The sequence below is a fragment of the Chlorocebus sabaeus genome, chromosome 7 (assembly GCF_047675955.1).
Source record: "Chlorocebus sabaeus isolate Y175 chromosome 7, mChlSab1.0.hap1, whole genome shotgun sequence".
Taxonomy (NCBI): Eukaryota; Metazoa; Chordata; class Mammalia; order Primates; family Cercopithecidae; genus Chlorocebus; species Chlorocebus sabaeus.
In genome coordinates, this window is record NC_132910.1 from 63,729,394 (window position 1) to 63,743,771 (window position 14,378).

General features: G+C 40.8%; 1 protein-coding gene across 2 annotated transcripts; it reads right to left on the reverse strand.

Annotated features, from left to right (window-relative positions):
• Positions 1-934: 934 nt before the first annotated feature.
• TIFA (TRAF interacting protein with forkhead associated domain) lies at positions 935-13,927 on the reverse strand. Of its 2 annotated transcripts, XM_037990982.2 has the most exons (3): positions 13,627-13,927; positions 9,676-9,767; positions 935-6,420 (listed from the first exon to the last, which is right to left on the reverse strand). In XM_037990982.2, exon 3 carries the CDS (start codon positions 6,400-6,402, stop codon positions 5,845-5,847), a length of 558 nt encoding a protein of 185 aa, XP_037846910.2. In that variant the 5' UTR covers positions 6,403-6,420; positions 9,676-9,767; positions 13,627-13,927; the 3' UTR covers positions 935-5,844. The 2 variants fall into 2 exon arrangements, with proteins under 2 accessions (XP_037846910.2, XP_007997746.3); XM_007999555.3 differs by lacking the exon at positions 9,676-9,767 and having other exon boundaries at positions 13,627-13,925.
• Between the last annotated feature and the right edge of the window lie 451 nt (positions 13,928-14,378).

Here is a 14,378-nt window from a genome sequence, read left to right on the forward strand (position 1 = left end):
AAGAGGTCCGCTGCCTTAGTTGCATTTGGGGACAGTTATACAAATGAAGGGATGGAAACTGGGGAGTTGGGGATGAGGAATTGTCAGAATAGCTAATGCAGACAACTTGAAAAGAGCAGAGAAATGGGTAGCTGGAAGGGGATGTGGAGTTACAGAAGGGTTTTTATTTAAGATACTAGTTTTAGAGTAGGTAGATAGGCAGATATGAACAGGGCAGGACAGGGCCACAAAGAATGTCAGGGCTGGTGACAGGGAGGGGAAAATCTAACAGGAGACATCTTGAGCTCATGGGCAACAACTTCCCAATAAGAATTTAAGATGACGGAGTTTGGCCTTCCTCTGGGGGCATGTCCAGGCATACACAGTAAGGGGCAAAATGACAGTTTGACGAATAATATGACCTTCCCACGGGGCTTGGCACGGGGACGCTAGCCCAGTAAGGGAAAATTGCTCTAAGAGAGCATGTGCATAACTTCAACCACCAAAAGGCCCTCCCACATACTGGCAAACCACTGCACATACAGGGAGGGGAAGAGACAGGGAGAGAAAATAGGAAATAATAAACCTCTAAGAGCCTTAAGACAAAGGTCAGGCTGGGTACTCAATCTTTTGACATCCCTCTTGGTTCCATCCAAGTGTACTTTTTTTTGCTTCAATAAACTCTTGTGTCTGCCTTAAATATAATTCTGTCTCTTGGCTGAATTCTTTCTCCCAAGAAGACAAAGATCAAGGACTATGGAACCTGCCCATACTCACCACTGGTAACACTAGAACTTTTGAAATGATGTATTTTGGGATTATGCCTGCTTTTTTTTTCAATAGAGAAATATATTTTTCTAGCAGAGGCCAGAGGTTTCATTTAACTATGTAAACATGTCCTAATCATAATTTCTTGAGAATACAGACATCTAAAAAAGATTTTTTATTAAAGATATAGTGTTTTCCCATCTTCATTTATTTGGTATTTCTGGTTAATTATCTGACAGTAAAGGAGTTTACAAAAGAAATCTGAGATTCCACATTGAAATCCTAAATATAAAACAACAATAACAACAAAAATGGAGAGAAACAGAATCCCTGCATCTGATTCTTGAATCCTTAGGAAATATTAAAGGTGAAAATGAAATTAAATTTGGAAAATGATATTAAAATAAATTGTATGAGTATTATTATTTCAAATTTAAAGATTTTTTTTCCTCCTACCCAGATAATGTCCTCTGTAGTTCAGAAATCTTATATGAGACCATTAAAAATGAGGACTTAACTCTGCCCCATGCTACTCAGAGGAACACATACTGTGTGTAAATGCTGTGGTAAGGAGACTACATACTGTATCTCAGTTGATATTCACAGAGAGCCTATGAAGGAAGCACTATTTAATCCTTGTTTTTCAAAAGAGGAATCTGAGTTATGTCAAATTACAGGAATGGTCGATAAACCCAAGCAGTATGATTCAGAGCCCGCACTCAACACTGTACAATTCTTTCCGGTAGAAATTAGGTCAGTATTGTTTTGAGAGTTTTAGGGGCTTCAGGGGATTTTTTTGCTTAGCTATTAAAAAGAATGTGTCTAACCTGGGTGTGGGCGGTGGCTCATGCCTGTAATCCCAGCATTTGGGAGGCTGAGGTGGGCGGATCACCTGAGGTCGGGAGTTCAAGACCAGCCTGACCAACATGGAGAAACCCTGTCTCTACTAAAAATACAAAATTAGCTGGGCGTGGTGGAGCATGCCTGTAATCCCAGCTCCTCGGGAGGCTGAGGCAGGAGAATTGTTTGAACCCAGGAGGCGGAGGTTGCAGTGAGCCGAGATTGTGCCATTGCACTCCAGCCTGGACAACAAGAGTGAAACTCTGACTCAAAAAAAAAAAAAAAAAAAAAGAATGTGTCTAACCTAACTTTGATTAAAAAACTTTCAAGATGCCAAAAGTGGTATTATTATAAAAAAGCATTCTGAACTAAGGGGAAATTTCATTGTCACACCTTATTGTGACTGTCTAACCTCAGAAGTTTTCTGTTTTGAAATGTCACTGTTGAGTTAGCTCAATTGATTGTTCATAGTCAGTTACAGATTGAACTTCTTGTTCTACTCTTTTTCCCCCTTCTGACTACTGCACTTGAGTAGTCTGAAAAAAAAAAAGAAGTTACTGTCTTGATTTGGGTCTTTCAAGCAGTTATTTCACTGATGCCACTAAGCAGGGCCAAACTGGTTCATCTCTAGTCCCTTGGTAGCCTTCCATCAGCAACAAAATTATGAAACCATCAACAAAGCTGAAACTACTGCCATCCCAGTTTCTTCACCAGTGCTCCCAGCCCTAAGTTCATTGCTTAAGAGGTAAAGGACGAATAAGTATTTTCATGCAGGTTGAATAGGTTGGATCTGAGGACAACTCATACCAACTTGAAGCCCATTAAATTCCACCCACACTTTCCATAGGGCTCATCTTGGTCACCACCCGAAATGGAAACTCTGATAGTTTCGATCATGGTCCACATAGTAAAATAATAACAATACCTGTTATCTTAACATAATAATATAAGGAATTAAACAAGTGTTAGAGAATTGGGAACATAAAAAGAGCCAGGAGGTATATGGAACCATCTACCACATATACACACACACAAGGTTAATAATAGTTCTCTTCTGGTAGTAAGATTATGGCTAATTTTTCTACAAGGCATATATATTTATTTACATATATAAAAATTTTTTAATGTAAAAACACATACCTAATCCCACCTCCATTAAAACAAATATTGCTACTCATGTTAGAGTCTAACAGTAATACTTTTTACTTTTAAGTCAGTTACTGCATTAGATAGTAGGAATAGAATTCTCTAGAAAATGGTTATATAACCATATGACATATGAGATTTAACCACTGGAGTCGCAGGTTCAAGAAAAGACTGCCAATGATTCTAACACTGGCACCATTAATACACCTCTTTACCTAAAGAGCCCCAGAAAAATCACTTTCCAGAGACAAAGAAGTCCTTAAGGTGTATATGGAAGGTTTCACATCTTAGCTGCAGTACCTTGTGTCAAACACTAATAGTTTTGTTTGCCCCACCCCCACCCCGTGACCATTTTTTGGAGAAAAAGTTGTATCTATCCACATGATCACTGACCAGAGCAGCCATTATATAACGTGACTGCATTACCTGAGACAAGCTGATTGGTGAAGGGGTGGGCACCTGACCCAAGCTGACCCTTCCCTGGAAATGAAATCAAGAGATCAGGTCTCTTTGGGGGGGATCAATAACGTGTAAACCTTGGGAGCTACAGGTGGCCATGGAGCCAGTACGCATTGAGGGTCAGAGCCAGCGCATTCAATCCCACCTGAGGTCTGCTGCATTCCTTCCTCGGTTCTGAGAAATATGGCAGCTTCCCTCTAACAACCCTGATTTGGGGTTGGGTAGCTCTGGCAGAGATGCTAACTTTGTAATCAAAACAATTCTAATACTAACCAATTGCTCTTTTGTTATAAAGCATTCATTATTATTTACTACTGGAGTTGGGCTATGGAAAGTGTTTCTATTCTTTGGAGAACAATGATAAATAAACTTTTAGCAACCCACTCTCTCCTTTGCCAATCTTTTAAGAAAAAAAAATAGAAAAAAATTTTAATATTTCTCAAGTTGAACAAAACCCTTTCCAAGATTTACATTAGGAGAAATCATTATTCTGTATGAGCATGAGATTTTTCTGGCCCTAAATATTACTTAACACATTGTTTGGGTTCAATAACAATAATACATGAATCCCTTAATATTAAATTTGTAGCCTAGAAACACATTCATCAGCCTCAAAGACAAGAAACAGAGGTGAAAGTCTTCCGAAATAGTCAAAATGTGACAGTATGCACACATTAAAGGATATACACTTCACTCATAGAAAGCCTTTACCATGAGACTACACACTGTAAGCAATTCAAACAAGCTGGGTGATCTGGCTGTAAATCCACATCAGACAGGAAGCTAAAATCCTAGAAGGAATCAATAGTAGGTAACCTTATATTAAGAGGAGTATATTGGTTTTCTATCTCCTGCTATAACAAATTACTGTGATTTCGTGGCTTATGACCAACACAAATTTATCATCATAAAGTTTTGTAGGTTAACAAGTCAAATATATCTCACTGGACCAAAATCAAGGTGTCCACAAGACTTTGTTCCTTTCTGGATCTTTGTCTTTTCCGGCTTCCAGATGTCCAATGCACACTTTCCAGCTTCAAGAGACTGTCCACATTCCTTGGCTCATGACCTCCTTCTTTCCAGCGACAGCAGGTCAAGTCCATCTCACACCTCATCACTCTGACATCCTGATCTGCCTCTCTTCCACTCTTAAGGATCTGGTGATCAATTGGGCACACCCAGATAATCCAGCATATTCTATTTTAATTCCATCTGCAGCCTTCATTCCCCTTTGCCATGTAACAGCACAGTTACAAGTTCTGGAGACTAGCACATGAACATCTGGACATCTTTGGATGGGCCATTACTCTGGGCATCACAGGGAATAAGGAGGAAAACTAGACACACGAACTCAAACAGTCATTCAGGCCACTTTGTACAGGGACAAATATTTCACTCTACTGGAATAGTCCCAGGGCTGGGGAGTCGGGGTTAGGGTGCTAGACATCACATACTATTGCCCAGGAATAGACTGATGGTCTGAATCAAGATGAGGTTTAAAGCCTCTTTTGGTAAGAGGCTGGAGGGTTCACAAAAGCATTTTTAAAAGGCTGTTACAAAAACATGGACCTCTCACTACAGGAAATTTCATTTATCTGGAAAATTGTACAGCGAGCCTCACTACCTGGCAATGCTACAATTTAACTTAACTGAACAGTTACCTCATCTACTTAACATTTACTAGCTACCTGAGTTAAGATAAGTTGAATAAGTATCTTAAATAAAAAAATGTTATTTAAGAACTGAAAAAGACTTTTTTTGAAGTTAACACTAGGAATATTTAAGCATTAATTACAAACATTCACATATATTTATCTATGTAAAGTGGCCCAAGAACAGTTTTTTCCCTTATTTAGAAAAAAATTCAAAGAAAATGATTAATTAAACTTTGACTTTATTATGTACATGGATACTATTAAAAAGGTGAATTCGTGAAATTTTAAAATTGTATATAACACATAAAAGTCAAACTTCTAATTTGGTAAGTAAATAATCCTAAACTTAACACAGTGGTTCTTTAAAATGTTTAAATATTTGTCTTAGATGCTGAATATAGACAAAGAGAACTGTCATCTTAGGAGTAAACACACTATAATTCTGTAAAAAGAAATCATAGAAAAGCAAGGTAGTATTTCTCAAGTAAGTCCTTCCATACTAAAACCACAGTGACGCACAGACACTAGCCTAGAACATATTCCAGTACTGCAAGTACTGACATGCTGCAAACATCAGTAACAACCTGTCTGGAGCCTTGACCTTAAAAACAAATGGCTGCTGTGAAATGATGTGACCAAACCAAGAGATGGTTCCTTACAAAAACAAAGCAAAACACAAGATGAAAATCAAGCAGAAGAAGAAAATAATATAACCTTATTTTGAGAACACTACTTCATCTCAAAGGATACTTTTTGTATATTAATCCTCACAGATGAGCACTTAAAATAATTTTGTGTAGATCTAGGAATACAACAGGTGACTAAGTTAATGACTAACACCATTTACAGACTTCAAAATGATAACACTGAATTCCAAATTTCACAGCATAACAGATGACTATAATATACTACCCTAATAAACTCTTAATAAGTAGTGTCTATACAGCATCTACAGAGCTTTTCATCCTTCATATTTCTCCTGTTAGACTTTCTGTGTTCATGACTCATTTTCATCCATTTCTGTCGGAGAACTGCTTTGGGAGGAGTAGAGTGAATAAATGCCATACTCAGGTATGGGCCTGTGCGGTGGCCAGTTGTTTTCTTCCAAGAGTGATCTTGGAGATAAAATAAATTGAGTCTCAAAAAATTCCAATGACTCGCCATCTTCCTTCTCCATCAGAAACTGATACTCTCCGAATCTGACCATGCACCTGTACGGCAGGTCCATTTTATTTAGGTAGCCCAGCTCTCTACTGTCCACGATCAGATTGGTCTTTTTACTCATATTTTTTATTTCAAAGGAGAGAACTGAGCTGTTGAATTTTTTAAACAGCTGCAGAGAAAATTGAACTCGGGAAACCTGTTTGTCCTGAAAAGTATAATGACAGATGTTGGAATTTCGGCCAAATTTCACCACTTCGCTGGAAGGGAGTTTCTCTCTGTTAGAAAACCTTATTGACTGAAATATTCCACATTGCAACTGGCCAGGATGGTAAACCGTCATCTGGAGACAAGTTACTGTCTCTTCTGTGTCAGCGTCTTCAAAAGTGCTCATGATGTGCACAAGGCCCACCTGCAATAATTAAATTACCATGTTAGTTTCTGCTTATGCTTGAGGCATTCAGAGCTTTGATTCTAACGTTTTGATGAATATCAACTGATAGGCAATTTATTTGGACTAAGAAAACGATACATAGACAATACTTTCAGTGAACTAGTAGATATGTGAAATCTTATACCAAGCCCTATAAAATTGCTACACTAGCTTTTCCTATCTTTTTCATTTCTAGTTTGACTATAAGACCACACATAAAATGCAGACAATAACGAAGAATGATTTTTGATAATAAAATGAGTTGAGGGAAGCATAAAGAAACCTCAGTTCCTCTTTCACCTAAATAGAGTCACTTGAGCCCAGAGAAAATATGACAGGTGTACTTTAAAAACAAAATCAGGAAATAAAAAATCCCTTTGGTTTGAATACCTTCAGAGGATATATACATAAAGAAAACTTACAGTTTATTAACTGGATTATAATTCAATATATTATGAATTATGAAACCTGGTTAAATAAACTTAATAGTTATAAACAAATAATTGCAACATTTATCCTTTACATCCTCACTTTGATTTCTAACAGGTAAATGATTAAAAATAGTAAATGCTTTAAATGGTTATTTTATTCTATAATTTCAAATTTCAGACATTACTTTTAAGAATATAAGTCTCCATTAGTTGGTTCTAATTATCACAGCCTGCACTGGTATCAGAATTATTTATTTTTGTCAGTGGTACTCAATGACTGGATGGACAAACTGTCATTAACTACAAATAGCACAATCTAACTGTTGTTAACCACATCCCTTGAGAGCCGATGGCCTGAGGTGCCCTCCACCTACACTTCACTTCATATGTCTTTGATAATTAGTACAGTACTTAAAAGCAGTATAACGGGACGGCAGAAATAGCTACTAAAAGTTTTGTGAAGTTACTTCAACACAGAATAGCCGTTTTAAAACTAATTTAATTTTTTAAAAGTACATGCACATGATTTTAAAATTCAAACACTAACAACGGATTTAAAAAACAAGTATTTCTCCCCCATCTGAACTCTTTGTCTTTCTCTCCTAGAGTACAACCACTGTAAAAGCTACTTTTTTCCTTACAGAAATTTTCTTTACACAACCAGCGTAACTATGTGTGTACACTCTCACACACACAAACACACATACAAGCACATTTCTCCACAGAGAAAAAAGCTTCTTACACAAATAGAAACATGCTATATTTAGTTCTGAACCTTTCTTTGTTCTTTTTTTTTTTTTTTTTTTTTTTTTTTTTTGAGACAAGTCTCTGTCGCCCAGGCTGGAGTGCAATGGCATGATCTCAGCTCACTGCAAACTTCACCTCCCGGGTTCAAGCAATTCTCCTGCCTCAGCCTCCCAGGTAGCTGGGATTACAGAAATGCACCACCACACCCGGCTAATTTTTGTATTTTTAGTAGAGAGGGAGTTTCGCCATGTTGGCCAAGCTGCTCTCAAACTCCTGAGCTCAGGTGATTCACGATTCACCCACCTCACCCTCCCAAAAGTGCTGGGATTACAGGCACGAGCCACTGCGCCTGACCGATTTTTCAATTAATAATACATATGGGTGATAATTTTCCCATATCTACACGCACAAATATACCTCATTCTTTAACAGCTGCACAGAGTTCTGTAACTGTAGCATGGCGATAAGTTACACTGGTACACAGAGAGATGCTGAGTGCCGCCTGCATTCCTTGGATGACTCTCAGTTGCTGCGGCTACCAGACACTGTCTGCTTATACTGATTTGGGGTTTGGAGATCATCAGTCTTAAGTAAGAATGATTTGTAGTTTTATTGTTTTTTGTTTGCCATCTATATTAGATGTTGGCATCAAAATTATGCTGGTTTGAAATATAAAAAACAAAAATCAGAATACTTTCCTTCCCTTTCTACCTTGCTGGCATTTATTTATTTTTATTTTTATTTTTGGAGACAGCGTCTTGCTGTCACTGGAGTGCAGTGGCGTGATCTTGGCTCACTGCAACCTCTGCCTCCCAGGTTCAAGTAATTCTCCTGCCTCAACCTCCCGAGTAGGTGGGACTACAAGCGTGCACCACCACTCCCAGGTAATTTTTCATATTTTAGTAGAGATGGGGTTTCACCGTGATGCCCAGGCTGCTCTCGAACTCCTGAGCTTAGGCAATCCAGCCACCTCTGTCTCTCAAAGTGTTAGGATTACAGGCATGAGCTACCATTCTCAGTCCTGCTATTTACTTTTAAAATACAATCTTTCCTTCTGTTTTGCAAAGTTTTGCTGCTGGAAATCAAACTCTCAATTTATTCAGTTATCCAACAAACGACATAGGTAAGCAATATTTCTTTTCTATTGATTTGAAAATGCATCTTCAATTTTATTTTCATAATATATTTTTGAACATTATTGCATCATATTGCTCTACCCAAGCAGGCCACAGATGTCCACCTATAAGCAGAAAAACTGAGAAAAATCCTCAAAATCCTGTGCCAGAGGTGGTAAAACTTACTATGAAACCAAAGTCAGCAAAAATTAACACACAATGGGTAGAACTGGTTAATCCATCTTACACTGTGATTTGAAGACACTGTAATTATGATAATAAAGTCTCATTCAGGAAGCAGACAGCATAAAAGAATAATTATAAGTCATGGAATGATGCATTAGCAGTCGACAAGAAAAGCATTTGCTATTAACAAGAGCCTGAAAAGAAGCGTCAGAAATCTGTAAGTGATCTCCAGCTTTATTTACAATATGCTGCCATCAATCTAGTTCATTCTTGGACTTCAGGCAATAAGAATTGCAAAAGGAGAACTGGATTAAAAACCATGGTGTATTCTGGATCTAAACAGTCTTTTGGTAATATCCAAATTTTGTTTTTGTATGCTCTACATAAGCTATTACTTTATAATTCAGTCTTCTGAGCAAATCCACCACAAGAAAAGCTTACCCCATATAGGTTCTTATACTCAGTCCCCAGGGCAGATATATTATCCACTGTTAGGGAGAAAAAATGGCATTCTGGTTTATACATCAGTGGTTATGAGTGTCTTGGTATAGATCAATTCTCTGGATTTGATGAATCTCTGGGTTCACAATTGTGACTCCCTCCAACAAACACTGAGGCAGACTGCATTAGTGTCAAATATTTGCTACCCCATCCTTGCAGGCCTATCCCTACCAGTTCTGCCCCTTTAAAATGATGATCCACTTCATTAACAACCATGTCAATGAAACATGAATGGAAGAGAAGCAGAAACTTACGTCCAATCAGAAGCTTAAAAGCCACTGTGTAGTTCCACCTTCCCGCTTTCTTTTGTCAAAACATCAGCAGTTCCCACAAGGAGCAGCTCAGTCTGGGTCCCAGAGGGAAGAGCCAAAGACAGATACATAAAGGACAGGTAATATTAGCAAAAAAATCCCTTCTTCCAATAAGCCACTGAAATTTTTGAGGTCATTTGTTACTGCACCATATCAGACCCTGAGCTGATGGATGCATTCACCTATCTTATCAAGGTGTAAAACCACAGCAAACCCTGACAATGATATGGTTTGGCTGTGTCCCCACCCCAATCTCATCTTGAATTATAGCTCCCACGATTCCCACATGTTGGGGAAGGTACCTGATGGGAGGTAATTGAATCATGGGGGTGGTCTTTCCCATGCTGTTCTTGTGATAAGTCTCACGAGATCTGATGGTTTTATAAGGGGGAGTTGCCCTGCACAAGCCCTCTCTTTGCCTGCTGCCATCCATGTAAGACATGACTTGCTCTTCCTTGCCTTCTGCCATGATTGTGAGGCCTCCCCAGCCATGCAGAACTGTGAGTCCATTAAATCTCTTTCCTGTATAAATTACCCAGTCTCAAGTATGTCTTTATTAGCAGTGTGAGAATAAACTAATACAGACAGGAATAAGGGCTATTACTTATTTCATGCCTTTCATATGCCAGGCAGACTGCTAAGTCCCTGACACACTGTAACCAAGTACATCCATTTTTCTAAGTCATAGTTTAATTTTTTAAATTATTTTCTCTTTTCCCCTTCCCCCTGTGCCCTGCTTCCTACTTAGACCTTCAGAAATGCAAATGTAACCTTTCACTTCTCCTGACCAGACATTCCCTACAGGGCAAGTATATCTAACCATGACGACCTTGACTTTGATCTCTCCTGGATAGTTGGCAGTCAATTTGCAGACCAAAGCATGTCCCCACAGAACTCTCACTTCCAGGGGGTGGCCTCTGAACTCACACCTACTAGGAGGGTATGGTGAGAGTGTGACTGCTTGGCCACTTATATAACTTATATTTCTGCCCAGGAAGGTGCCAACTCAACTGTCTGGTAAAACACAAGGGAAGCAGGGGACCCCCTGCTCTGGCTCACTTCCCACCCTACTTTATAAAAGTGCCCACTTTCTGCTCCAAAAGTGAAGCAGCACATTCTGGGTGTGGATAAAGGCAGGACGTTTTGTGCCCCCTTCCCCAAGCTAGCTTAGGAATTCACTTTTTTTTGTACCAGACTGCACTCTTGTTAATTGGACTCTGCATGCAGTGGGCCACTAACCTGCTTTTTGGTGACAATAGGTCATTTCATCTTCAAAATAACCCTGTGAATCACTGCTTCACTGATGAGGGAGCTGAATCTCAGAGGGTTTAAAAACTAGCCCAGATCACAAATCCAATGTCAAAGACAGAACTCAAACTCTAATACATCCTCTCTTAACCATTACAAACACTGCCTGCCGGTTACCAGTTACCTCACAAACCTTAGCAGTTAACATGTAGAGAAAGGGGACATAAAGGTGTGTGGGCTACAACCAGCAAGGCACCAAACAAGAATCTAATACTGGGGAGGAAAATACACCATTAGTGCTACCTCATAGGAGGAGCAGGCTCTGAAGCACCAGGTTACTGTGAATATCAGTTATCCTTAAGCCTGGGTGTATAATATTAACATGGACCTAGTACTCATCAGTAATTGTGGCGGGTTGTTTAGAGACCATGTTGATCTCTTACCTCAAGGAACTTAGAAACGAATCTATTTGTTTATCTCCAAAGCCACAAGGTCTCTCTACAAAGTAGCCTGAACACTCTGACATTTCAGAGTGGTCAGCAGAAAAACAGGAAAAGACAGAAGCTGACAACTAAAATAATATACTCAAAATTGTTAGATGTTTAAAAATCACTGGTGCACATTTGTTCAAAAGAGCATTTTGAAATCTGTTAGTCATAAGTTATCAAAGAAACAGGGGAACAATGATTTTATATAGTGAGAACAATGGTTACCTCTGGAGACAGAAACTGGGGGCCCAAGATAGGAAGGAGACTTACTCTCCACTGTACACTCTATACCTTTGATACCTTTGGAATTTTATACCATGTGGACTTCAATATCTATTCAAACACTTAACAAATATTTTCTTTACAACATCACCAACCCTCTGATGTTTATGGAATTGACAGTGGTTGGAGACTAGCAAAGTATCAATAAAGGGGTAAACTGTGATATCTGACATGGAAAAGTTGTAAAACACTGATTAATATCTGACAAACAGTAATATCTGTGTTAACAAAGGAAATACAATAAATATAGAAATAAAAATAAGCACTGCCATTGGAAACTCTGTCTCTGAAAGCTGAATACAGAAGGCATGGATGCTGCATTCTTGAGTGTCCAACTCTTCTGTGCTGGACATCAGGATGTATATATACACTTACCTGGGAGGCTTAGAGTTAGGAAGAGAAGGGTTAGATCGAGGGCAAGGCTTCTGACTCCTCTTTGGGGAAAGAAGAATGGATACGTGTAGAGGTGTTATGTGCAAAAACAGTACCTCCACCTCTGCTACCCTCCCTGCAACACACACACACATACACACAAATACCCACACCCACACACACCCACACAAGGTCCTGCAAAGTCAGTGAAGAGATGTACTACCCTCACCTTGCCGAAGGGTGTTCGGCCTTAAAATGTCATAAACAAAAAGATATATAGAAATATTTTCGCTAAAAGGACCCAGGTGTCTAAGCGGTTCAACAGAAAGCTTGGCGCCCCTGGGTGGTCATGCATGCCAACAAGATTTCTCATGCTTTAAGAAGTCTGTTTTTTAAAACAGGGTTGACTATGCTAATGGGGTCTGCGCTGGATGCTGAAAATTTTTACTTTCATTTCCCCCCAGCCCCCTCTCCTCCCCAGTTCCCCCTGAATATATTCTCAAGAAAGAGTATGTCTTTGGGTGTTTGCAAGTAGGAAGTTTCAAGGCTTTTCTCCCTAATGAACAACGAACACTGAGCACACAGGAGGGGAACAGAAACTTGGAAGCAGAGCAAAGGACCAAGTAATCCTCCTGCCTAACCCTGCTCAACAGGATCACCCTGAAGTGTGGCTCTGAAGATATTTGTGAACTCTGGCACAGCTGTTTGGCAGAATTAATACTAAAGCCACAGGTCTTGCTTGCAAAAACAAAGAATCAAAAAAAAAAAAAAAAAATGTGAAAACCAAACACAGCAGGAGGAAACCCTTAAGAAAGCTCGGTGTCTTTCAGACATAATATTTTCTTTCTCCCACTCTACTTAATTGGCCTGACCCGGGGTACAGTCCCACTTTCCGGTGGCTGCGGAAATCCGGAGTGAGGTTCAGTCTGTGGATTTTGGCTTCAGAGGATTTGGGAAATTCCACCTTTCAATCTGAAATCTGGGGAAAGTCCCAGAAAACAACGGATTACTATATTTATCTCATGAACCAGACTGAAACAAGAACTCAGGATAAGGACCAAGGACCTCCGCACTCCAGGGAGCCCAGGGCCCCTCAGAAAGGTCTCCGACAGCGTGGAGCGACAGCGTAGGGCCGTGGCAATTGGCAAGGGGGGCGTCGCGCACAACTGCTCTGGAGCCACACTGCATAAATGGCATTCGTTTTTGTTTTCTGATTAGAAAAACGTTGCAAAAAACACTGAAGTACAGAGAAAAAACACCCCCATCTCCAATGTTTCTTCATTTATGTAAATATTCTCATATTTTATAAAACAGGGAGGTGCCGTCTCTAATTTTGCAGGCTTTCCTTAGCATATGGTGAGCGTGTGCCAGGTGAGCCGGAGCGGCGGGGGATGACTTCCGATCCGAAACCCCGAAAATCTCCTGGACAAAGCTGCTGTCTCTGCAGGATAAACGGAAAAGGGCCAGTCCCCACCTCACCCCTAGCCCGCCGCCCCGCAAGTACCTGGGGCTGGGGAGTGTGTGAACTCTCCTGAGTTGTTCGGCTCGCCCGGCTCAGAGCGAGGGGAATCGAGGAGACTGGGCGCAGGCTGGGGGAGGGCGCCCGGCCGCTGCTCCTCCGCGCGGGCAGGTGTGAGCCCCCGGATGCGGGGAACCGAGCCAGGGACCACGGACCGCGAACCGCCGATCCTCCTGCGCGCGCGGCCTCCCCTCCCTCTGGCTGGCAGAGCACCTCCTCTCGCGCGCCCGGGGCCTTTGTAAAGCCCGCAGCGAAGGCGCGGGGGTTTTCAGGCTCCGCCCTCCCCACTCGCGCTCCCGCCCCTTCCTTCCTCCGGAGGTGACCCGCCAGCTGGCGCCTTTCTCCCGCACCCAGCTCCCTGGCGGCCTCTCTGAGTTCTCTAGCAGGTTTTGGTGCGCGGTGCACCGACCCGGACCACGCCTTCCCAAATGAGTGGCCTCTCCGGAGAGCCCAATTGACGAACTAGAGAAAAGAAGGGAACTGGATCGTTTCAGCATTAAGGGGGATTTTTCCCCAAAATGAATGTTGCCCCCAGGGCGGGGGCAGGCGGGGAGTTGAACTAATCTTTCGGTGACTCCAAGGATACCAAGCAAGCCAGTGCATGGCATGGACGAGCTCCTCTAATCATCGCAGCTCCCCTTACACATGAGTAAACTGAGGCTCAGACAATGGTGGAGTATGGCGAGAAGTGGAATTTTTTTCTTTTCTTTTTTTTTTTTTTTGAGACGAGGCTCACG

Excerpts from the sequence above, each read along its gene's own strand:
- TIFA (XM_037990982.2), bottom strand. The coding sequence starts at position 6,402 with ATGAGCACTTTTGAAGACGCTGACACAGAAGAGACAGTAACTTGTCTC.